The following is a 27,063-nucleotide window of genomic DNA, read 5'->3' on the forward strand; positions in this document are numbered from 1 at the left end:
CTACTGCTGTATCGTAGCCCGTCAAAATGGCATTTTCATTGCTTCTCTGACGTGAATTAAGATTAGAACACGAATAACAGAGTATCAAAGGTCTCATGTGTATTTGGAAATTAGAAATGTAAACTTCGCCACTAGAGAGAAGACAGAGAGGACTTCTACCAAACCGTCAAAGAAGAAAGAAGCGAGCATCTCGGCTGTCACCACTGTTTCCAGACACAAATTCAAAATTCTGGATACATTCTCTGCCATGCAGAGTACATGAATATGCCGCAGCATGTCAAGTCTTCACTCTTTGTTAGTTTTGTCGCTGCAAGTTTGTTTCTCGCTGCTTAGGTATGAGCACTATTATTAGTCTGAAAACTGTAGAATGATGTTCAGTGACTTGAGTACATAGTTACAAATATAGCTAGAGATGATTCAAGACTTCTAAGCAGATGGAACAAAAAAAGCCGTTCTTACGGGACAAAATCGTCACGTGTAACGAAGATGTGTTTGAAGGCCATTACTGTTCACGATGTGCCTAAATGATCTGGTGGACAACGTCTGAAGCTCTGAGGGCGTTCGGAGATGATCCACTTTTGTATAGGGATATCGCAAGGCCAAAACATTGTAATAAAATGCAGGGAGATCTATACAGGAAAAACGCTTCGCGCAAGGCTTGACACTTGAACTTCAAAATAAACTGTCCAGTCACATTAATGAACCCACCTGTCAAGAGCCTGAATAACCACCTTTTGAAGTGCGGACTGCTGCGAGACGTGCAGGAAGAGAGTCAGTGATGTTCTGGAAGCTACCGACACAGGTGTCGAGCCGTCCGACTCCAGTCCGTGGTCAGCTGCGCTACGTTTCTCGATCCAGAATTCATAGCCCGATCAGGGTCGTCCCACAGAGTCACGATTGTATTTAAATCCGAGATGTTTGGTGGCCCGTGGAGTATCCAAGCTGATGCTATTCGAATCATGCACGTTCACTGTGAGTTGTGTGCCACTTTGCATTGTCGTGCTGGTAGATGCCATCGCGCCTAGGGGGGAAAAAAAACCCTTCATGTAATGGTCCCCAAGATAGATGCATACTTGCGTTGAACCATTGTAGCTTCCGGAATGACAATATCACCCAGGGAATGCCACGTAAACATTTCTCAGACAATAAAGTTCCCTCCTTCGGCCTGGACACTTCATATGTTTAACGCTGTTCACGCCAATGGCCATTTGACCGATCAACCATCTGAAAGGGCCACTTGTCGCCACTCACACCGAAAACTCGAGACGTCAGACACTCAGATCGGTACCAAATGTTGTACGTCGGTATAGCATCAACCAGAACTCCGATTTAGTCCGTACTATGTACTGTCGTCCAGCAAAAGGAGCGTAAATGGCTCTGAGCACTATGGGACTCAACTGCTGAGGTCATTAGTCCCCTAGAACTTAGAACTAGTTAAACCTAACTAACCTAAGGACATCACAAACATCCATGCCCGAGGCAGGATTCGAACCTGCGACCGTAGCGGTCTTGCGGTTCCAGTCTGCAGCGCCTTTAACCGCACGGCCACTTCGGCCGGCGCGGAGCGTAAATGTTAATTAAAAGTAACACCAGACCTAAGGAGCACATCAAAAGCATAACTGTAAGTAACACACGTATCTACAACTACATCTACGTGATTACTGTGCTATTCACAATAGAGTGCCTGGCAGAGGGTTCAATGAACCACCTTCAATCTGTGTCTCTACCGTTCCACTCTCGAAAGGCACGCGGGAAAAACGAGCACTTAAATTTTTCTTTGCGAGCCCTGATTTCTCTTATTTTATCGTCATGATCATTTCTCCCTATGTAGGTGGGTGGCAACAGAATGTTTTCGCAATCGGAGGAGAAAACTGGTGATTGAAATTTCATGAGAAGATCCCGTCGCAACGAACGTAGCTTCCTTGGAGAAGCTGATAGAACGTTTGATAAACATACCAGGGTTCCAGGGTTCAAACCCAAATGACGATTAAATTTTCTGCTGTATTATGCGTGGAAGTGTTATACGGGACAACGTGTTTATGATACTTAAAAGGGCTGTTTGAAGTTTACAGCAATGTTCTCTTAGCATCCTGCTTTCACTTCGTTTCTTTGAGAGTAGTAAACCTGTAGAGTACATTTATAGTTTCACAGAATACACAATCAGAAAAAATATAGAAACAATTGCATCACACGTGCGGAGGAAATACTAATAACAATAATTAATAATAAACAAAATAGTAATATTATTAATAACCACATAACGTTCAACTAACGAGGTGAGAGCAGACTGCTAAAAGAACGTTGTTACAAACTCGGAATAGTCCTTTTACATGTCAGGAAAATGTTCTCGCATACAACAGTTTCATGCGTAAACGGTATACAAAACTTGCCGTCAGTGGGGTTTGAACGCGGGACTTGGGTACGACGACCGAACGCTCTACCTGCTCACTCACTCGATATCTACAGCACACTCACTACAGATTCGCTTTTCCTGTCCTCCGTTTACGCTTGTTCCACAGGACTACAGCACACAGCACGAACTCTATCAACATACAACGTTTGGTACCCATCTGAATGTCTGACATCTGAAGGTCTGGGTGTCAGTGGACGTCCAGTTACGGTACTGGCGAGCACATTCCAGCGTTCGTCGACTTTGAACAGCAGTCAGCGTGGGCTCACCAACAAGGCCCCTTGGCTCATGTGGACGGTCAATTACTCAGCACTTACCCGTCTATTCACCCGTAGACACCTTCGCAGTTTGCAAAAACAGACATAATGTCTTATGGGATAACAGCAATCAGTGATTTTATAATGTTACTTTAAATCCGTCTTGATTGCAAATTTTTTTTATTATTCATATGACCGGTTTCGGTTCATTCAGAACCATCTTCATGCTACGTCACATAGTGAAAGTTGCTGAATTGGACGGGTTACTCCTGTAACTTGAATATCAGATCTGAAGATAGTTCTGAATGAACCGAAACCGGTCATATGAATAATAAAAAAAAAAAAAATTTGCAATCAAGACGGATTTAAAGTAACCTTCGCAGTTGTTGTTCACCGCTATCCTCTATGGTCCGTGTACACCACGGTCGCCTCGACGCTGGTTTTGGATCGCGCCATTTTGCCCAGCACGGTATACTTTAACCGCGGTGACACATGAATAGTTTACAAACTGACCCCTTTCGGGAATGCCTCCACCCTTCACTCGAAAGCCAATGATCATGCTCCTTGTATGGCACATAAATAGCTCCGTTTCCGCATTACAATAACTTTTGCACTATTTTGCGCTTCTCCACCCCTCCCCCCCCCCCCCCCCCCCCGCACCACACCCCTCACCCTTCCGACACGCTTAATTTACCCTCCACTGCTAGCTAGTGCTGTCACGTGCCGTCTGTGAGTGCTTATTGCACTTTGACGGCGAACATAAGCGTAGGTCACATTAATGTGACTGGACCGTGTAAACAGGAAAAATGTAAGGCGCATAAATAAACTGCCTGAGAGAAAAAAGCGAAGCAGCCAGAAGACATGGTCGGGTGCCTGTGTAACTCCGTACATGCATACACCGTCGGCGAGTATGTGAATATTATAGAGTTCTAGTTTTCTGTGACAAGCAGAACGCCACCAGAGTGAATTAGTGTTATTTGTGTTTGGTGTTGTCACCAGAGCATTTCAGGGACGCGAACAACGTCAGATGTTGACTGATGGCTGTGGATACGGAAATGTGAAACGGCATTATCAGCAGATGACAGAGACTGAAATGAGTCTCATTGTGTATTTGGCCGCCTGGTCGAACCATGCAATATTCAGATTTGTGGGCTTGCACATGTCACAGCGGCCCAACATTGGGCTGTATGGGAACGTCAGGCCAGGCTTACTCGTCGTCAAGCTTCCAGTCGGCCACCACTGACCACTACACGGGAGAATCGCCATACTGAACAGTGTGCACATTGTAATACCTTTACCAGCTTGGCTGTCAACTCCGTCCCAGTGAAAGTATCCAGTCCGCAGCTAGTCGTGCGGTAGCGTTCTCGCTTCCCGCGCCCGGGTTCCCGGGTTCGATTCCCGGCGGGGTCAGGGATTTTCTCTGCCTCGTGATGACTGGGTGTTGTGTGATGTCCTTAGGTTAGTTAGGTTTAAGTAGTTCTAAGTTCTAGGGGACTGATGACCATAGATGTTAAGTACCACAGTGCTCAGAGCCATTTGAACCATTTTGAAAGTATCCAGGATATCAAGTGCCTGTTACTACAGTTATCGGCCAGCTCTAGCCTCAGGAGAGGATACAAGGGCCTTATGACACACTTCCAAAGCGAATCAATGCATGCATCGTGGTTGGAGGGGTGGGGGGGGTGGGGCGGCAACATGATGCTAGTAAGTGGCCTCATACTGCCAGGTCCTTCGTAAATTTGAGTCGTTGTTGGTATCACTGAAATAACATCACATACCCTCTGAACCTGTGTAGCTTCCTTTCGTTTCTTCCTCCCCTTCTGGGTGCTTCAATTAAAAAAAAAAATAAGGACACAGTGTAATCGGAAGGCAGCTGATCTATGAGTACATCCCATGCAAATGGTGAGAAATGCTGTCTGTTACAGACATCAGCCACCATTCGAGGAAAATTAGTCTTTGCTATTCTTTTTTTAGCGAGGACTATTTCGCTTTCTGCCATGCATTATTTTATGTGCCATGTCACCACTGTTCTAGTTGTGGACTCATAAACCTCGTTGGACTTATCATTTGCAGGAGCTATGGTCAGCTATGGCACGTTTTCTTTAAAATGTACTCTGCAATGGGTCATGGCAGTAGTAGGAAGATGGCAGCATGAGGACACTAATGATATCAAACTGATAAGAAAATTAATTAAACTGATCAATTAATCCCCCCCTCCTGAGTACACCCACCCCCATCCACAGACAATGTCATATGTTTTTCTCAGCCTCCACATGGGCCTCAGCCCTCTACACCCTTTACACCCTCTACACCCTCTCCCGCTCCCCACTTACCCTATTGGCTGGAATTCCGAATTTTGGCGGGAATTCTAAATTTTTGTGGCAATTTTTTCATCTCAGGGAGTGACAACCTCTCGCTCCACCGCCTCCATCCAGAAATAAGCGAGAAACTGAAAATGGTGGTACCCTTCCCGGAACTCAAACCCAATTCTCCCTGATGGAAAACCCAAGTGCACCCCCCTTTTACAATTATAGCACCAGAGGAACTTGGAATTGATGGTAAATTAAAAATGGTAGTGCCTGTTCCTGGACTCGAACCCTGTTTCAACAGGATGGAAAGCCCAAGTGCACCCCCTAACACATGGAAACCGTCCAGATGCAGGAGAGGAAGGTAAGCTTAGTGTACGTTATTTATTTTGGTTGGGAAAATGAAGTAAAGATTGGTCCCAATTAGGTAATTAATCTTAAACATTGGGCCTAATTACACAACTGTATGCGTAGCACTACACAAGGACGGCCTAGAATCACAATACAGCTTAAAAACTGACGATACCATACAACTGGTGTCATGCTGCTGGGAAAAAATTTCGCAATACACTCGAAACTAGTCACAGACGCACTCAAACTTTACCCTTCACCTGCAAGTGGGTAGGAAAAAGGCAATGGTGTAAGGTACTATCTCTATTCTTTTTGGCTGGAAATATGTTCAACTGACAATGTGCTGGTGTTGGACGGAGAGGAGTTTAAAAAGCGTACAGCTGTAGTCATACATCTGAGGACAGTATCTATCGTTGTTGATGTCAGAGTTCGCTACAAATGCCCTGCACCCAAAGTAACCAAAGCCAATACACACTACCACAACAGTTGGAAAAAATGCATCACAGTTCGAATTACACTTGAAAATTGTCATGAAAGAACCAGCACTCGAAATGAATGGGTCCTAATGCAACACATATCCTTGGGAAAATCGTCCTCCCAAAACATTGCTAAGTGGGCGGCAGTTGAAGGTGCATTCTCCTCGAGAGGCGTCTACAAACTGCCGAAAATCAAGGCCCTCTTACCTCCCTTATCCCTCCCCTCCAGCCCTTCCTCCTTCCCTCCCTCCATCCATCCATCCATCCATCCATTCATCCATCCATCTACAGGGAGAACACAGGCTTTTTCAAACGGCCAGCTGCTCCGCCATGCTTTGCACTCTACTGCCCATCTGCCTTCGCCGTGGCCGCTAACTGCCTTGAGACACAACTCCTTCCCAAAACACAATAGCATGTATAGTCATCTGAACAATAGGAGACAAAAGGACGGCCACCCCAAGTGCAACTTGTTCCTGTAAAATATAGCGACAAAGCTTCCACATTCCGGCTCCCTGGTCAGAGGGCGACCACCCTCAAACTAGCCACACTCCCAATGCCTCCAATAGGTCTGTCGTTCTGTGATGGATAACACTTGCATTTAACGTCAAAATAACTCCTTCTTGCAGTCTGTTAAACGTATTTCTCAGAAAGGCTGGCCCCCTCTGGAACAAGAACGAAATTCTGGAGAGTGCCTGAGATCACTTTTTCAGTGCCCAGCTGCTCTGCAAAGTGCTAAGCTGTTTTTCTGCGGCTCACTGTCACCCCTCTGGGGTCATTGGTTTCATCAGGTCCTCCACGGTCGCTTGCAGTACACAGCCAACTTTGAGGCGACGGCCCTTCTCCAACACAAAATGTAAATTTAGCAGCACCACTGCGCTCTAGTCAGAGTGCAGATGTGTCCGGCGTCCACCCACAGTAGACTCACTCCGGCACCCACCTTTCCGCGGTGGAGAACAATTGTATTTCATATCAATGCATCTCCTATAATGAAGCATCTATTTAAACAGGAAAAAAGGAATTGTGACGATAATAAATGTACTCCCTCCACGAAAACAGGTACAGTCCATTTTCTTTTAGTTTTATGAGGTATATCGGTAGAGCTCTTATATTCAACTGTAGGATACAATTCGCATCTCATTATTTTGCGACACCCAGCAAAGTGTACCATCGCCGATTACAGATGATCAGCAGAGACATGTCCACATTGCATAAAAAAAACTTTGACTAATTTGCTGCGAAAACTACTGATCACCACAGAATGTTCTCATTATTTCGAAACCGTCATCAGAGTGAAAAAAGTGAGAATTTAAACTCGGAATAAAAAACATATATATTAAGCAATTTCAGCTTGATGGACAAATTACATGACCTGAGAGCACCTCCCGCATTCAGTGTCTGTAAATAAACTATCAAGTAGATGTGAATTACAAACAATCCAGACACGTGAAGTAATGTTAGAGAATACAATCTTTCATGTCACTCTCTAACATGTTGGAAGAAGCACAATCATTTTATGGTCGACAACAACATACTATAATTCAAAAGGATATAGATGTTTCGTATACTGTGGCAGGTCCCCCTTTACCATTGCGATACTGTGTAATACTAGCATTTACAAAACAAGCCGTGAGAGCATGTCTCGCCCTCGGTAGGTGGGATATTGAAATTTTGTTAAAAGATATCGCCATAACAACAAAAAAGAAATGCCTGTCAAAAATCATTCTGTGGTGCCCTATCCATCTCATCCATCCTAGAGGCGGCACATCATTGTTACCAAATTGATAGTCAAATTAATTAAATTGATCGTGGGAGTCACTTTGCATGGAGAGCAATTTTTTTTTTCAGCTGTCGGATTACGCATACAAGATAGGTCCAATGGGAATCCATGGAGGGAAGATGATCTTCATTTCAAGGAACACTATTGAAAAGCGACATTTGAAGCTTACCACAGAGGTATTCTATGGCCCACAACATAGATTTCACGTGAAGACAGCCCTATTAAAAACACGATCATACCGATTTTGTTACCATCACCCAGAATAAAAAGCGGTCTTGAGTCTACAGGCACAAACAGGTCGCTGATAGCGTTATGATTTCTGGTAGAAATGCTGTCCATGATTTGGAATCAAGTCTATCCATTCAACCACATGCTTTCATTGAATTCTGTAGATACATCTTTTAATTACTACAGAACGGGTGAATCATATTCAAGTCACTCTCATATCTCGAAACAAGTCACCTTTTTAAAAACCATCTCCTAAGGATGCCACACTGCAGAAACTCCAACGATGTTTTAGACAGTCCCACTGCATCTTGTAACTGCTCCTCAGTCTTTGCCCCACTCTCGCCGTAGCTTCATCCATGTGATCGTCCCAATTTAAATGTAAAGTTTCATCATCTGTACTGTAGCAGAACCGAATTCAACTGATCATCAGTCACACGAAAGGGTCCTTGTGTTGTTCCTTCATAATCAGTTTAATACACTGTTTTTCGGTTGCAATGCATCCAATTAGTAGACAGCGCCATGCACTTTGTTTTTTAGATCATGACTTAGAGGTCCATGTCAGCTACTGCTAAACCGACATCAACAGGTTTCGATCCTCTGGCTCTCACTGAAAGCTGAACAACACGTGGCGTAAACTATACAGCTTGCAGAGCACAGACTGTTAGAAATAAATCACAGAGGTAATATTTCTCATTGACAGAAATGTGGAATACGTCACAACATAGGGAAACTGGAAGAGTTTGCGATATTGTTGAGCGCTTCCAACAGCTATTCGAAGGTGATAACCTGTACACTTAATCTCAACCTCCCCATCGACAGGATAGCGGATGTCTTGGTGTTCCACTTCGAAAAGCATTGCTCCTTCATTTTACAGTCATGTACATGATTGCTGTTCCTGTGTTCATCAGCGGAAGGTGCTGTTCACAACGTGCGAGAGGTAGTACAAACAAACCGAGACATTGTTATCTTATTGGTGAAAAAAAAAATGAAAACATGTGGAGAGCATCGCAGCGTATGGAAACAAGATGAGTCTGCAGGATTCAAGAACGCTTCTGAACAAATGTATGAGAGTGATGACCTCTACATTTGATCCCATGCTCCACACTGACAAGTAGCAGATATCCAGTGTTCTGCCTCTGCTCCCTCCATCTCAACCGAGTGGTATCAGTCAATCATCATGCGGTAATCAACATACCTAGCGGACGGTCGGGATAGGAAAGACACTGTTGATGTGGGACGGTGTACTGTAATACACACCGCAATTGACAGCGAGATCAATTTTAGCAATTTTATCTGTTCCATAATTTCAATGCCAGTCAGTGACACAGTTGAACGTGTCCCAATTTCTACCTCAGCGCTCCACTACTTTGCAAGTACTGAATAATAGATTGTACATGCAGCTAGATGACAGTGCTGTACATCCAGTCGACCATGTACACCAAAGTATACGAGATAGTGTCCTATACCGATGCAAAGAGGTTATCTACATATGTGCAGCACATCGAACATAGTACAGAATTTACAATTACGACTGGCCACCTTTCCCTGTGTGGATGGATGCCACAGAATTGTACATTCGTAGGATAAATTCGGAGATTGACAGATCCCTCTCAAATTTTCCTTGAACAATCCTTCCTGCCACACTAATTTTACCCACAGCACCTGTCCAGAAGCACAAGATCTCCCCAGATGCTGCCTGTTGAGGAGGGTCACACCTCTTATCGGTGTATATTATACATGAAAGTGTTGCATAGCTATAGCAGATGGTTGTACATGATGGAGCTGCAGACATATGGGGTTTGAACCATTTCAAGTAAATCATCCGTGCGATCAATTCTGAAGCATTATTCCACTATCCGGAGACAATACCAGGAAGGCAGGAGAGAAAATCATCATAAATCTCGAAAGCACACACCTGTGATTACACAGTTCTGCACCTAAAAATCCTATACTATTAAAGCCAAGCGGTTTTCAAAGTATTAGTCGTGGAATGCAATGCTCTTAATACTCTAATGGAGGATATATTTGTCCAACATCAGACATACAACCACCCCACAAGTATGTTACTCCATTCAATATTGTAACAAATTTTAAAATGATACGTCCTTCTACACTATTCTGGTATCCTAGGAAGGTGCTGTCAGTGTGTATCCACAGCACAAGCTGCTTATAAACCAACTAGAATGAAGTGCCGGACTGTGTAATGATAGGAGTGTGCTTTTATGCTTTATGATCATTTCTCTCATGCTGGTACCTTCCTGGTACTGACTCTGGACAGTGGAATAACGCTTCAGACTTGATCACACGGTTGATTTACGTGAAATGCTTCAAACTTCATACGTCTGGACCTCCATCATGTACAACCATCTGCTATAGCAATGCAGTAGATAGTGTCGGAAGTTCCATGCGGCTTTTCGCGGATGATGCTGTAGTATACAGAGAAGTTGCAGCATTAGAAAATTGTAGCGAAATGCAGGAAGATCTGCAGCGGATAGGCACTTGGTGTAGGGAGTGACAACTGACCCTTAATATAGACAAATGTAATGTATTGTGAATACATAGAAAGAAGGATCTTTTATTGTATGATTATATGATAGCGGAACAAACACTGGTAGCAGTTACTTCTGTAAAATATCTGGGAGTATGCGTTCGGAACGATTTGAAGTGGAATGATCATATAAAATTAATTGTAGGTTAGGCGGGTACCAGGTTGAGATTCACTGGGAGAGTCCTTAGAAAATGTAGTCCGTCAACAAAGGAGGTGGCTTACGAAACACTCGTTCGACCTATACCTGAGTATTGCTCATCAGTGTGGGACCCGTACCAGATCGGGTTGACGGAGGAGATAGAGAAGATCCAAAGAAGAGCGGCGCGTTTCGTCACAGGGTTATTTGGTAACCGTGATAGCGTTACGGATATGTTTAGCAAACTCAAGTGGCAGACTCTGCAAGAGAGGCGCTCTGCATCGCGGTGTAGCTTGCTGTCCAGGTTTCGAGAGGGTGCGTTTCTGGATGAGGTATAGAATATATTGCTTCCCCCTACATATACCTCCCGAGGAGATCACGAATGTAAAATTAGAGAGATTCGAGCGCGCACGGAGGCTTTCAGACAGTCGTTCTTCCCGCGAACCATACGCGACTGGAACAGAAAAGGGAGGTAATGACAGTGGCACGTAAAGTGCCCTCCGCTACACACCGTTGGGTGGCTTGCGGAGTATAAATGTAGATGTAGATGTAGAACACTTTCATGTATAATATACACTGATAAGAGGTGTGACCCTCCTCGACAGGCACACATTTGTGGAAATCTTGTGCTTCTGGACGAGTGCTGTGGGTATGATTAGTGTTCCAGGAAGGATTGTTCAAGGACAATGTGGGAGGGACCTATTAATCTCCGACTTTAAACTATGAATGTACAATTCTGTGGCATCCATCCACACAGGGAAAGATGCCCAGTCGTAATCGTAAATTCTGCACTACGGCCCTATGTGCTGCAAATATGTAGATAACCTCTTTGCATCGGTATAGGACGCTGTCTGGTATACTTTGGTGCATATGGTCGGCTGGATGTACAGCACTGTCATCTAGATGCGTTCCCAATCTATTATACAGTACTTGCAAAGTAGTGCAGGGGTGATTTAGCGATGAGATAGAGATTGGGAAGAGTTCTACCGTGTCACTGATTGGCGTTGAAATTACGGAACAACAGGTAAGATTGCTAAAATTGATCTCGCTGTCAAGTGCGGTGTGTATTACAGTACACCGTCCCACATCAACAGTGTTTTTCCTATCCCGACCGTCCGCTAGGTATGTTGATTACCGCATGATGATTGACTGATACCACTCGGTTGAGATGGAGGGAGCCGAGGCAGAACACTGGATATCTGCTACTTGTCAGTGTGGAGCATGGGATTAAATGTAGAGGTCATCACTTTCATACATTTGTTCAGAAGCGTTCTTGAATGCTGCAGACTCATCTTGTTTCCATACGCTGCGATGCTCTCCACATGTTTTCATTTTTTTTTCACCAATAAGACAACAATGTCTCGTTTTGTTTGTACTACCTCACGCACGTTGTGAACAGCACCTTCCGCTGATGAACACAGGAACAGCAATCATGTACATGACTGCAAAATGAAGGAACAATGCTTTTCGAAGTGGAACACCAAGACATCCGCTATCCTGTCGATGGGGAGGTTGAGATTAAGTGTACAGGTTATCACCTTCGAATAGCTGTTGGAAGCGCTCAACAATATCGCAAACTCTTCCAGTTTCCCTATGTTGTGACGTATTCCACATTTCTGTCAATGAGAAATATTACCTCTGTGTTTTATTTCTAACAACCTGTGCTCTGCAAGCTGTATAGTTTACGCCACGTGTTGTTCAGCTTTCAGTGAGAGCCAGAGGATCGAAACCTGTTGATGTCGGTTTAGCAGCAGCTGACATGGACCTCTAAGTCATTGGACGAAAAAACAAAGTGTATGGCGCTGTACACTGATTGGATGCATTACAACCGAAAAACAGTGTATTAAACTGATTATGAAGGAACAACACATGGAACCCCTCGTGTGATTGATGATCAGTTTAATACGGCCTTGCTACAGTACAGATGATGAAACTTTACACCAGTCTGTGGAAGCGACTTCGATCATGAGCCACCTGCCCCAGTGAACCAATACCTGTATATTTAATGGGATCTCCACATATGGTCAGTGCCAGAAAGCAGACTGTATTTGTTTCAGATGTATCAGAAGACAGGGACATGGTAATGTCTTACCGAGTTCTCTAACAGATGACGTTAGCGGAGTTTTTATAGTTCATAGGTTTTCCCTGTTGCATGGTACTAAATACCGAGGTGGGGGAGAATGTTTGGGTGATGGACATGAATGCATCCTGAGATATGCAGATCACCTTCGGACTGCAGTCCCTGTATGTAATTTGGAGATGTATCACAATGCAGTTGCAAAATCCTTGTCCTTCCTCCATGCCCTGAATGATGTGGAGTCGTCCTAATTTACCTAACAAGAAACATCACTGTACCTGCTCGTACTATCTTTTCTACTACCTTGTGTTTCATGGGAAAGCTTCGTTTGCAGCTGGCCTTACACACTGTAATCAGTTGGCGGAGCTACATGTCCTAATTTTCACGGAGGAGTCAAAACGCTGTCTTTTCGCATTAACTCAGCTCGTCCTGTTTCTGCACAGGATGCAGAAGGTCTTGATAGAGCGCTCTCCGACTTCCGTTTAGGTCTGACTTAAATTGGGACGATCACATGGATGAAGCTACGGCGAGAGGGGGCAAAGACTGAGGAGCAGTTACAAGATGCAGTGGGACTGTCTAAATCATAGTTGGAGTTTCTGCAGTGTGGCATCCTTAGGAGATGGTTTTGAAAAAGGTGACTTGTTTCGAGATATAAGAGTGCCACGAATAAGATTCACCCATGCTGTAATCATTAAAAGACGTCTCTACAGGATCCAATGCCAGTTTGTGGTTGACTGGATAGACGTATTGCAAATCGTGGACAGCATTTCTACCAGAAATCATAATACTATCTGCGATCCATGCGCGCCTCTAGACTCAAGACCGCTTTTTATTCTGGGTGATGGTAACAAAATCGGTATGATCGTGTTTTTAATAGCGCTCTCCTTACATGAAATGTATGTTGTGGGCTGTAGAATCTCTCTGTGGTCATCTTCTAATGTTAATTATCAATAGTATTTCTTGAAATGAACATCATCTTCCCTCCATGGATTCCCATTGGACCTATCTGGTGTGTGTAATCCGGCTGCTGAAAAAAAAAGTTGCTCGCCATGCAAAGTGACTCTCACGATCAATTTAATTAATTAGCCTATCAATTTGGGAAATAATTACATGCCGCCTGGAGGTTAGATGAGATGGCTAGGGCACCACGGAATTCTTCTTAACAAGAGTATCTTTTTATTCATTGCTGCGATATCTTTTAGCAAAATTTCAGTCTCCCACATACACAGGGTGGGACAGGCTCTCACGATTTGTTTCTTAAATGCTAATATTACACATTAACGCATTGGTAAAAGGGGACCTGCCACAGTGTACAAAATATCTATGTCCTCTTGAATTATAGTATGTTGTTGTGGAGCATAAAATGATTGTGCTTTTTCGGACATTTGAGCCTGTGCCATGAAGGATTGTATTCTCTAACGTTACTTCACGTGTCTGAATTGTTTGTAATTCACATCTACTTGATAGTTTATTTACAGACACTGAACATAAGAGCTACTCTCAGGGTGTGTAATTTGCCCATCTAGCTGAAATTGCTTAATATAAATATTTTTTCTTCAAAGTTTGAATTCTCGCTTTTTCTTCACTCCGATGATGATTTCAAAATAACGAGGACATTCTGTGGTGATCAGTAGTTTTCGCAGCAAAATAGTCAAAGTTGTTTTTTATGCAGGGTGGACATGTCTCTGCTGATCAACTGTAATGGGCGACGGTACACTTTGCTGGATGTCGCAAAATAATGAGATGCAGTTAATCGTAAGAGCTCTACCAATATATCTCATAAAACTAAAAGAAAACGGACTCCGCCTATTTTCGTGGATAGAATAGATTTATTATCGTCCCAATTCTGTTTTCCTTTTTTAATGGATCCTTCATTGTAGGAGATGCATTGATGTCAAATACTATTGTTCTCCATAACAGAAAGGTGGGCGCAGGGATCGAGACTACAGTTGATAGTGGCGCGACACAACTGCACTGTGACTACGGGCGCAGTCGTGCTGCTAAATTTTCCTTTTGTGTTGGCAGAGAGCTGTCACCACAGGGCAGGCCACACACTGCAAGCGACCGCGGAGGATAGCGGAAGGCCTGGTGAGAGTAGGGAGGCAGAGGGGTGGGAGTGGGGTCACAGAAAAGCAGCAAAGCACTTTGCGGAGCAGATAGCCGTTTGAAAAAGCGATCTGGAGCATTCTCCAGAATCGTTGTTGTTGCAGAGGGGTCCAGTCTTTCCGAGATACAGGTTTAACAGATTATAAGAAACAGTTACGTTGATGTTTAAGAAAAGTGATCTCAATCGCAGGGTGATAGACCTATTCGAGGTGTTGGGAGTGTGCCTAGTCTGAAGATGGTCGCCCCCTAACCAGAGAGAAGGCATGTGGGCTGTGTCGCTCTAAGTTAGACAATCGAGTTGCACTTGAGGCGGACGTCCTTTTATCTCCTATTGTTTATTTGCCAATACATGCTATTGTGTTGGCAAAGAAGCATCACCTCGAGGCAGTTAGCGGTCATGGCGGTAGAATGCAAAGCACAGCAAAGCAGCTGGCCATTTGAAGAAGCGTGTCCTCTCCGTGGGTGTATGGATGGATGGAGGGAGGGAGAGAGGGAGAGGAGGGATGAGGGGAGGTTACAGGGCCTCTCGAGGAGAGCCACCTTACACCCCTGCCTTTTTCCCGCCAGCTTGTAGGTAAAGGGTAAAGTGTGAGTGTGTCTGTGACTAGTTTCGAGTGGTATTGCGAATTTTTTTCCCAGCAGCATGACACCAGTAGTATGGTATCGTCAGTTTTTGAGCTGGATAGCGATTTTAGGCTGTCCTTGTGTAGCGCCACGCATACAGTTGTGTAATTAGGCCTGATCTTTTAAGATTAATTACATAATTAGGACCTATGTTTACCTCATTTTCCCGACTTGAATAAATAAGGTACACTAACCTTACCTTCCTCTGCTGCATCTGGACAGTTTCTAAGTGTTGGGGTGTGCACTTGGTCTTTGCATGGCGTAGAACTAGGGTTGAAGTCCCGGAAAGGGCACCACCATTCTTAATTTCTCTCAATTTCAAGCGCCTCTGGTGGTATAATTGTGATTAGGGGTGCACTTCGGCTTTAAGATCAGGAGGACCTGGTTTCGAGTCCAGGAAAGTTGGAGAGGGGGTAGGGTGCTCGGGCTCATGTGCAGGCTGAGGATAACACATGATGTCATCTGGGGGTGAGGATGGATGTGGCTGTGGTGATTGTAATTAACTGATCAATTTCATTACACTCCTGGAAATTGAAATAAGAACACCGTGAATTCATTGTCCCAGGAAGGGGAAACTTTATTGACACATTCCTGGGGTCAGATACATCACACGATCACACTGACAGAACCACAGGCACATAGACACAGGCAACAGAGCATGCACAATGTCAGCACTAGTACAGTGTATATCCACCTTTCGCAGCAATGCAGGCTGCTATTCTCCCATGGAGACGATCGTAGAGATGCTGGATGTAGTCCTGTGGAACGGCTTGCCATGCCATTTCCACCTGGCGCCTCAGTTGGACCAGCGTTCGTGCTGGACGTGTAGACCGCGTGAGACGACGCTTCATCCAGTCCCAAACATGCTCAATGGGGGACAGATCCGGAGATCTTGCTGGCCAGGGTAGTTGACTTACACCTTCTAGAGCACGTTGGGTGGCACGGGGTACATGCGGACGTGCATTGTCCTGTTGGAACAGCAAGTTCCCTTGCCAGTCTAGGAATGGTAGAACGATGGGTTCGATGACGGTTTGGATGTACCGTGCACTATTCAGTGTCCCCTCGACGATCACCAGTGGTGTACGGCCAGTGTAGGAGATCGCTCCCCACACCATGATGCCGGGTGTTGGCCCTGTGTGCCTCGGTCGTATGCAGTCCTGATTGTGGCGCTCACCTGCACGGCGCCAAACACGCATACGACCATCATTGGCACCAAGGCAGAAGCGACTCTCATCGCTGAAGACGACACGTCTCCATTCGTCCCTCCATTCACGCCTGTCGCGACACCACTGGAGGCGGGCTGCACGATGTTGGGGCGTGAGCGGAAGACGGCCTAACGGTGTGCGGGACCGTAGCCCAGCTTCATGGAGACGGTTGCGAATGGTCCTCGCCGATACCCCAGGAGCAACAGTGTCCCTAATTTGCTGGGAAGTGGCGGTGCGGTCCCCTACGGCACTGCGTAGGATCCTACGGTCTTGGCGTGCATCCGTGCGTCGCTGCGGTCCGGTCCCAGGTCGACGGGCACGTGCACCTTCCGCCGACCACTGGCGACAACATCGATGTACTGTGGAGACCTCACGCCCCACGTGTTGAGCAATTCGGTGGTACGTCCACCCGGCCTCCCGCATGCCCACTATACGCCCTCGCTCAAAGTTCGTCAACTGCACATACGGTTCACGTCCACGCTGTCGCGGCATGCTACCAGTGTTAAAGACTGCGATGGAGCTCCGTATGCCACGGCAAACTGGCTGACACTGACGGTGGCGGTGCACAAATGCTGCGCAGCTAGCGCCATTCGACGGCCAACACCGCGGTTCCTGGTGTGTCCGCTGTGCCGTGCGTGTGATCATTGCTTGTACAGCCCGCTCGCAGTGTCCGGAGCAAGTATGGTGGGTCTGACACACCGGTGTCAATGTGTTCTTTTTTCCATTTCCAGGAGTGTAATTTTCATATCAATCTGATATAAGAAGTGTCCTCATGCCGCAATCTCCCCATTTCTCACGGATTCTAGCACGTCAAAGTATCCTATATTACACATATGTAGTAATTTTCTAGAATTCGTTGCCATTTTCGAGACTTAGTTTTCAAGCTACTTTATTCTCAGAAAGTTGATGAAGAAATGTGCGAATTCATATACTTAAAAATATAAATCTTGCCCATCCCCTTTACCTTTGGACCCGTGCCTGATGGAAGGACACATTACTGCAAACAGCAAGAATCATAAAACGTCTGGGCGCATGCGTCCACAGTGAACCTACAGCGGAATGACTTCATAAAATTATTATTAGAAAAAAAGTGTAGCCAGATAGAGTTTTGGGAAGAATTATCAGGAAATGTAATTCGTTCACAAAAGAGGATGCTTACAAAACCTTGGTCTTCAGTACTGCACCTTTCACGAATGGAACAGGGAAGGGGGAAATGAAATTGCTGCCCGAAGTACCCTCCATCACACAACGTGCGGTACAGATGTGGGTATACAATTTGTGAGTATAGCACTATAACTGTGCCAGGAGTTTTGACATATGTCCAGTGCTCAAGATGGCGAGCTGTGAGAATGACATTCAGAAGAAGTAATGTTAAACCAGTAACATTGAAAGCTGGGAATTAAAATTAAAACATCAATCTCAATAAAGCAATATGATACATAATACTCACATCGACGTGTATAGCTAGGAAGCTGTGCGGTTGTAGCTGTACTCGTACGGAGCCATTTGCTGTGACTTTTAGTGTCTCACCGGCGCATGTCCCGCCACCGGAGACCACGTCGCAGTAGGTTCCCGCTGGAAGACACGTCTGGGGGGAAACAGCACATAAGTTCGTGTTATCCACAGACCCTTGAAAACAAGCAAGAATATTGTTCTTAACATTTTCAAAATGAGAATGAGTGTACCAGCCGACGTTATCGTGATGGGAAAAAACACTCTTCTTTAAAAATCTTGAATGCTTGCTCCACAGTATTAAGATATTTATTAAGCGATATCATCTACACGCAATGAGCTGCACTAGATATGTTTATTTGCCAAATCGATACTTGAGTGTATAACCGATCGTCAGTGGCGTCTGTACAGAGGCGCTAACATCAATTTCTACAACATGACAACTGTATATGCGAGGGGGTTCAATACGTAGCGCAACGCATTTTTCCCCCGGTCACTTTCTATTAAAAAAATGCCGAGTTTGTTGTGGGACATATTGCAATATTCCCGCTTCAGTCCCTATAGTTTCATGAAGTTCCGATCGGTGGCTGCACTATACACAGCCTTCAAAATGGCGTCTATGACGGAGATGCGTTCCAGGAAGAGAGCCGTCATTGAGTTGCTTTTGGCGGTAGGTCAGAGCATCGCAGATATTTGCAGAATATCTACGAAGACCTGGCACTCAACAAAAGTACGGGTAATCGTTGGACGAGGCGTCTGTCATCGTCGCAACAAAATCGCGCAAACCTGTCTAACCTCCCTCGTGCCGGCCGGCCGCTCAGAGCTGTGACTCCTGCAGTCTTGTAACGATCGGACACATAGTCGAGATGATCGACGGTTCACAGCTATAAACCTCTGCGGCAACACAAGGCCTTACACAATTCTGCGCGCCCGAGAGGAACTCACAAAACTTCTTTGGACTGTTCTTCCGTCTCCATCCTACACTCCACGTCTCCCATTTTCAGACATCCATCTGTTTGGCCCAAGTAAGGATGCACTCCGCGGGAAGCAGTACGTGGATGATGAGAAGGTTATTGGTGCAGCAAGAGGTTGGCTCCGAAGTCGGCCAGTGGAGTAGTGACGTGCGGGAATAAAGGCTCTCCCAGTAAGGTGGCATAAGGCCGTCGTATTGAAGGGAGATCATGTTGAAAAATACGGTTTTGTAGCCAGAAGAATGCGGATTAATATAGTGTATTGCTAGTTGGAATAAAACCAACCTGCATTCAGAGAAAAATGTGTTGCGTAATAGCAGAAATGTAAATCTACTTGCATTATGTATCTCTATTGCTCCGACATTCAGGTCAGTTAATACGACAGGATATGAAATCCATCCTATCACACAGTACACAGGTTGTCAAGCAGGTTATTGTCGTCAAATCTTAAGCACTAACAATTACAGGTCAAGTCTGACACAGGGTAACTGTCATATACTGTAAACATGCAACTGACAGGTCAAAGAGTCTACTTTACCTGCCTTTTGTTATTTCTAAGATCATATTTACATACATCTGTGACATACATTCATATACGTGAAATACTATCTACGATAATGATCGAAGCAGAAGAAATGAATTAAAATTTGTGCTGTAGCCGGGATTCGAAACCGGGTTTTCTTTCTTACTATACTGAAATGCTAACCATTACACCACCAAGCACTATTGTCAATAGTGGTGCTCGAATTAATGAAGTTGAGTGCCCTCACCAACACAAACATCATACCTTCCACTTATTTTCTGTTACATTGTCACTGCTGCTAGGGTTCTCCAGCATTGGAATAGCACCCCAACGTTGGATGTATTCTTCTGCTTCGCTCATTATCGTAGATAAAGAAGAGACTTAAATGCCTCAGAGATAAATATAATTATGAGATCTATAAGCTCACCTATGGTACAGGACTTTCCCATTACGTCCAACGCTGGGGTGTTATTCAAATGCCGGAGAGCCCTAGCAGTAGTGACAATGTAAGGGAAAATAAGTGGAAGATACGAATTCAAGTTTGTGTTGGGGAGGGCACTCATCTTGGGTAGTTCGTACAGCACTGTTGAGCATAATACCATGGTGGTGTAATGGTTAGCGTTTCTGCCTAGTAAGTAAGAAGACCCCGGTTTGAGTCCCCGCCATAGCACAAATCTTAATTCATTTCTTCTGCTTCGAGCATTATCGTAGATAAAGAAGAGACTTAAATGTCTTAGGGATAAATATAATTATAAGATCTGTTAAATACAATGTTTGGGCGTTTGGTATATAGAGATAAAATATACCAAATATATAAAAATATAAATCTCACCCCTCGTCTTTCCTATGTGTGTGATGTGATCAAGAATTTGTCACCGCCTAATATTTGACAGCAGTAACCTACATATCAACCTGTGTACCACATGATAGGTGGGATTTTATATCCTGTCGTATTAACTGATTAACTGACACGCATGCCATTTCTACAGAGATGCATAATGTAAGCTGACTTACAATCCTGCTTTTATATATACAGTCGTCATGTAAAACTGCAAGTGCATACAGTTATTTGTTCCTCTATATCAGATGCCACTGATGATGGGTTATACACCCAAATACTGTTCTGGCAAATAAACATTTCAAGTTCAGTTCATAGTGTTTAGAAAACGTCCTGTAATAAATTTTTCACAGACGATATCTGGAATATTCACCTACAAATACAATATTCAGTTATTGTAACTTGCAGCGGCCAAGTACGGTAAAATAAATAAATAAAGCACCATTCTTTTCACCTCTCACTTTTATCTATTTGTATTTCCCGACTGGTCAAGTCGACAAGTACATTGCATCTTACAAAAAAGTCCAATTTTTTCTGTTTATTTAGCTACGCACTTTTTCTCGTGCTATCTAAGACAAAAACACATCTTACTTACAGACAGTAAAATTTTCTGCAATAAAGCACCATTCTTTTCACCTCTCACTTTTATCTATTTGTATTTCCCGACTGGTCAAGTCGACAAGTACATTGCATCTTACAAAAAAGTCCAATTTTTTCTGTTTATTTAGCTACGCACTTTTTCTCGTGCTATCTAAGACAAAAACACATCTTACTTACAGACAGTAAAATTTTCTGCAATTTGCACTGGCCAAATGTACTTTTACTCCAAATGTTTACCAACATACACAACTCCAAAAGAACGACAAAATTATCAAAGAAACTGCAAAAAGGACAAGTTTTAGTACTGCAATCTTAACTGAACAACATTTGAAAGGGATAATGACAGATGCCTCTAACGATCAACTGACGTACACAAAGAATTCTCCGCCCCCCTTCCCCTTCCTGTAATAGTATGCTCGTTTCTGCTAAGGCTGCATAAAATTGGCAAAAAACGCACGTGTTTCATGGCATGTGGTTCTAATTGTCAAAGTGTAACAGCTCCAAGAACACCCTCTTTTCTAATGCAATACCGTTTCTTGTCAACTAAATGTATATTTAAAGAATAAGAATTAGGCCAGATGAAAATAAAACATCTAACAGAATACATAATCACACAAAAAAGTTAATGCCTTGATCTCATGGGTACATATGGCAAGTAAAATTGGGTGTCAGTTGCATTCTCCTCGTCGGTTAGGGTTTCCCCACCGTAGTGATCCTATCAGCATCCTCTTCGCTGAGGTTACGCATGGGTGAATTCTCACATGCGTGGTAACAACACTGCTTGCCAATGGTGGAGTACCTGAGCATTGTCTTTTTTTCCAGTTGCAGGTCCCTGTGCCACACCGTTCCGTACATCTGCAACCGAGATTATGTTGAAAACTAGGGTTGGTTGGTTGGTTTAAGGATTAAAGGGACCAATCTGCAGAGGTCATCGGTCCCTTTTTCCAAAATACTAAAAATACCCACAGAGAATAAAAAATGTTCAACAGAATAGGAGACAGATGACACAGAACAAAAGAAACATAGACAAGGACCAGACAAAACGAAATAAAATCACACGGAGTGTGACGGTGGTTGGCTGACCATAGGAACAAAAAAAATGGAAAAGCTAACCTCCGAAAACACATTAAAAACTTAGTTTAAAACCGTAGGCCAAAGGCCAGAATCAACACAAAACAATAAAATAAAACAGAAACACTCAGATTAAAGAATAAAAACTCCCTGCCCTCAGAAAACGTAAAACTGAGGCAGCCATAACAGGGTCATCAGATAAAACGGCAGGGAGCGTATCAGGCAGCGCAAATGTCTGCCTGACCACAGTTAAAAGGGGGCAGGCCAACAGAATGTGGGCCACTGTCAAAGCCGCCCCGCAGCGACATACAGGAGGGTCCTCCCGGCGCAGTAAATAACTGTGTGTTAGCCGGGAGTGGCCAATGCGGAGCCGACAAAGGACGACTGAGTCCCTGAGGTTGGCTCGCATGGATGACCGCCACATAGTCGTCGTCTCCTTAATGGCACGGAGTTTATTGGGTGTGATCCGATCGCGCCATTCAGTGTCCCAAAGCGCAAAAACTTTTCGGCGGAGGACTGCCCGCAAATAAGTCTCTGGGAGGCCAACATCCAGAGATGGTTTACACGTGGCCTCTTTCGCCAGGCGGTCAACATGTTCATTGCCCGGGATACCGACATGACCGGGGGTCCACACAAAGACCACAGAGCGGCCGCAACGTGCAAGAGTATGCAGGGACTCATGGATAGCCATCACCAGACGAGAACGAGGAAAACACTGGTCGAGAGCTCGTAAACCGCTCAGGGAATCGCTACAGATCACGAAGGACTCACCTGAGCAGGAGTGGATATACTCTAGGGCTCGAAAGATGGCGACTAGCTCAGCAGTGTAAACGCTGCAGCCAGCCGCCAAGGACCATTGTTCGGAATGGTCCCCTAGAGTTAGCGCATACCCGACACGACCAGCAACCATCGAACCGTCGGTGTAAACAATTCCAGAGCCCTGATACGTGGCCAGGATGGAATAAAAGCGGCGGCGGAAGGCCTCTGGAGGGACCAAGCCCTTCGAGCCCTGTGCCAAGTCGAGCCGAAGGCAAGGGCGAGAAACACACCACGGGGGTGTATGCAGAGGTGCCTGGAAAGGAGGTGGAACAGGGATAAACCCAAGCCCGCAGAGAAGCTCCTTGACGTGTACGGCGGTCGGACAACCCGACTGGGGCCAATGGTCCGGCAGATGGACGACCGACTGCGGGAACAGGACACGGTAATTTGGATGCCCAGGCAAGCTAAAAACATGGGCAGCATAAGCAGCCAGTAATTGTTGGCGTCGTACCCACAGTGGAGGGACACCTGCCTCAACAAGGATGCTGTCCACAGGGTTGGTGCGGAAGGCACCAGTGGCAAGTCGGATCCCGCTGTGTAGTATTGGGTCCAGCACCCGCAATGCAGAGGGGGATGCTGAGCCATAAGCCAGGCTCCCATAATCCAGACGGGATTGGATTAACGTCTGGTAGAGCCGCAACAGGGTAAATCGGTCGGCGCCCCCGCGGGAGTGGCTCAAGCATCTCAGAGCGTTTAGATGCCGCCAACAGGCCTGTTTAAGCTGCCGGATATGAGGCAGCCAAGTCAACCGGGCATCGAAAACCACCCCCAAAAACCTGTGTGATTCCACCACTGAAAGAAGTTCGCCAGCAAGATAAAGCCGCGGCTCCGGGTGGACAGTGCCTCGCCGGCAGAAATGCATTACGCAGGTCTTGGCTGCCGAAAACTGGAACCCATGAGCTACAGCCCAAGACTGCACCTTGCGGATAGCACCCAGTAGCTGACGTTCAACAGCTGCAATGCCAGTAGAGCTGTAATAAAGGCAGAAGTCGTCAGCATACAGGGAAGCAGAGACAGAATTTCCCACGGCCGCAGCGAGCCCGTTAATGGCTATTAAAAACAGGCAGACACTGAAAACAGAACCCTGTGGCACACCGTTCTCCTGGACGTGGGTGGAACTATATGAGGCTGCGACTTGCACGCGGAAGGTACGATACAACAGGAAATTTCTGATAAAGATCGGCAGAGGGCCCCGAAGACCCCATCCATGAAGCATAGAAAGGATGTGATCACGCCATGTCGTATCGTACGCCTTCCGCATGTCGAAAAAGACAGCGACCAGGTGCTGACGGCGGGCAAAGGCAGTACGGATGGCCGACTCCAGGCTCACCAGTATGTCAGCGGCGGAGCGGCCTTTACGGAACCCACCCTGAGATGGAGCCAGAAGGCCCCGAGACTCCAGTACCCAAGTCAAGCGCCGGCTCACCATCCGTTCGAGAAGCTTGCAAAAAACGTTGGTGAGGCTAATGGGGCGGTAGCTGTCCACCTCCAAAGGGTTCTTGCCTGGTTTCAGAATGGGGATAACGATACTTGCCCGCCACTGCGACGGAAACTCACCCTCGACCCAAATACGGTTGTAAAGGTCGAGGAGCCGTCGCTGGCAGTCCACTGAGAGGTGTTTCAGCATCTGGCAGTGGATGCTATCTGGTCCAGGAGCGGTATCAGGACAAGCGGCAAGGGCACTGCGGAATTCCCACTCACTGAATGGAACATTGTACGATTCTGGTTGGTTGGTGCGAAACGAAAGGCTCCGACGTTCCATCCGCTCTTTAATGGAGCGGAAGGCCTTAGGGTAATTCGCAGAAGCGGAACTCATAGCAAAATGCTCTGCCAAGTGGTTTGCAATGACGTCGGAGTCAGTACAAACTGCTCCATTCAGTGAGAGCGCAGGGACGCTGACAGGTGGCCGATAGCCGTAGACGCGTCGAATCTTGGCCCAGACCTGCGATGGAGTGACATGGAGGCCAAAGGTGGACATGTACCGCTCCCAGCACTCCTGCTTGCTTTGGCGGATAAGGCGGCGGGCCCGCGCACACAGCCGTTTGAAGGTGATCAGGTGTTCAATGCAGGGACGTCGCTTGTGACGCTGTAGCGCCCGCCGGCGATCTGTAATCGCTGCAGCGATCTCAGGCGACCACCAAGGCACAGTCCGCCGCCGAGGGGACCCAGAGGAGCGGGGAATGGCAGATTCGGCGGCAGTAATGATGCCGGTGGTGACCGATTGAACCACCGCATCAATGTCGTCATTAGAGAGAGGCTCAAGAGCGGCAGTGGAGGAGAACAAGTCCCAGTCAGCCTTATTCATAGCCCATCTGCTAGGGCGCCCAGAAGAGTGACGCTGTGGTAGTGACAGAAAGATCGGAAAGTGGTCACTACCACACAGGTCGTCATGCACACTCCATTGGACAGACGGTAAGAGGCTAGGGCTACAGATTGAAAGGTCAATGGCGGAGTATGTGCCATGCGCCACACTCAAGTGTGTGAAGGCACCATCATTTAAAATAGAGAGATCAAGCTGCGACAATAATTGCTCAACGATGGCGCCTCGACCTGTTGCCACTGACCCACCCCACAGAGGGTTATGGGTGTTGAAGTCGCCCAATAGCAAGAAAGGTGGCGGCAATTGGGCTATCAGCGCAGCCAGGACATGCTGCGAGACATCACCATCCGGTGGAAGGTAAAGACTGCAGACGGTAACAGCCTGTGGCGTCCACACCTGAACAGCGACAGCCTCTAAAGGTGTTTGGAGAGGGACAGACTCGCTGTGCAGAGTGTGAAGGACATAGAGGCAGACGCCACCCGACACCCTTTCATATGCTGCCCGGTTCTTATAATAACCCCGATAGCCACGGAGGGCGGGGGTTCGGATTGCTGGAAACCAAATTTCCTGAAGAGCAATGCAGAAGAAAGGGCGAAGGCTGATAAGTTGTTGGAGCTAGCTAGATGGTGGAAAAAACCGCCGCAGTTCCACTGGAGGATGATATTGTCCATGGCTGAGAAAGGCGTGAAAGGACTGGGAAGGCAATTTACGCCGCTTGTTCACTCACTGCCACCGATTCAGTACCCGTACGAGAGGCATCCATGGCGTCTGAGGGTCCAGCGGACGCCAGAATCTCGACTTCATCCTCAGACGCAGAGCGCGAAAGGTGCGGTGGGGTTGGTGCCACCGCAAGTTCTTTGGCCTTAGAGGTCTTTCTCTTGGACTTCTCTCGCTGAACCTTGGGTTTCACTGGCTGGGAAGGCTTCACCGATTCAGTCTCCGGGACAGAGGAGGATCGTGAAGCCCTACGCCCAGCCACTGGTGAGGACTTATGCCACTGGCGGCCGGCATCCTTCCTGCTGGTGGAACCATGGGAAGGGAGGGTCCCAAGGGAACTCTTACGGGCGAGAGTAGCCGAAGAAGTTAGACGCTTCTCTGGCTGAGAAGCGGGGACGGACGTCCCCGACGGGTGGGAGGAAGTTGCTCCTGAGGTAGGTGGTGCAGGAGCAACCGGTTGGGTAGAGCCCCCCACGGGCAAGGGGGCAGGAGGAGTCTTACTGCTTATCGAGCTGGCTGGAAGTCTCGAAACTGATGGGACTAGCACAGTTGTTGTAGCAGCTGCATAAGAAGATGTCATTCTCACGGGATGGAGTCTGTCATATTTCCTTTTGGCCTCAGTATAGGTCAGCCGGTCCAGGGTCTTATATTCCATGATTTTGCGCTCTTTCTGAAAGACTTTGCAGTCAGGCGAGCAAGGGGAATGATGCTCTCTGCAGTTGACACAGATGGGAGGCGGGGCACATGGAGTATCAGGATGAGATGGGCGTCCACAATCTCGACATGTGAGGCTAGAAGTACAGCGAGAGGACATATGCCCGAACTTCCAGCACTTAAAGACCGCATCGGGGGAGGGATGTAGGGCTTGACGTCACAACGGTAGACCATCACCTTGACCTTCTCCGGTAATGTATCACCCTCGAAGGCCAAGATGAAGGCACCGGTAGCAACCTGATTGTCCTTCGGACCCCGATGAACGCGCCGGACGAAATGAACACCTCTACGCTCTAAGTTGGTGCGCAGCTCGTCGTCAGACTGCAAAAGTAGGTCCCTATGGAAAATAACTCCCTGGACCATATTTAAACTCTTATGTGGTGTAATGGTAACGTGAACATCCCCCAACTTGTCACAAGCAAGTAACCTGCGTGACTGGGCGGAGGATGCCGTTTGTATCAGTACTGACCCAGAGCGCATTTTGGACAAGCCCTCCACCTCCCCAAACTTGTCCTCTAAATGCTTGACGAAGAACTG

The 27,063-nt window shown here is 46.2% G+C and overlaps 1 protein-coding gene across 1 annotated transcript in view; it reads right to left on the reverse strand.

Annotated features, from left to right (window-relative positions):
• Positions 1 to 27,063, reverse strand: part of LOC124743685 (alpha-amylase 2-like) — a 144,847-nt gene that overhangs the window by 12,476 nt on the left and 105,308 nt on the right. The window contains exon 11 of the mRNA XM_047248888.1: positions 17,952 to 18,089. Coding sequence (XP_047104844.1) covers positions 17,952 to 18,089 — 138 coding nt within the window. The remainder of the gene's footprint in view (positions 1 to 17,951; positions 18,090 to 27,063) is intronic.

This window comes from Schistocerca piceifrons, chromosome 1, assembly GCF_021461385.2.
Source record: "Schistocerca piceifrons isolate TAMUIC-IGC-003096 chromosome 1, iqSchPice1.1, whole genome shotgun sequence".
In the NCBI taxonomy this organism is placed as follows: domain Eukaryota; kingdom Metazoa; phylum Arthropoda; class Insecta; order Orthoptera; family Acrididae; genus Schistocerca; species Schistocerca piceifrons.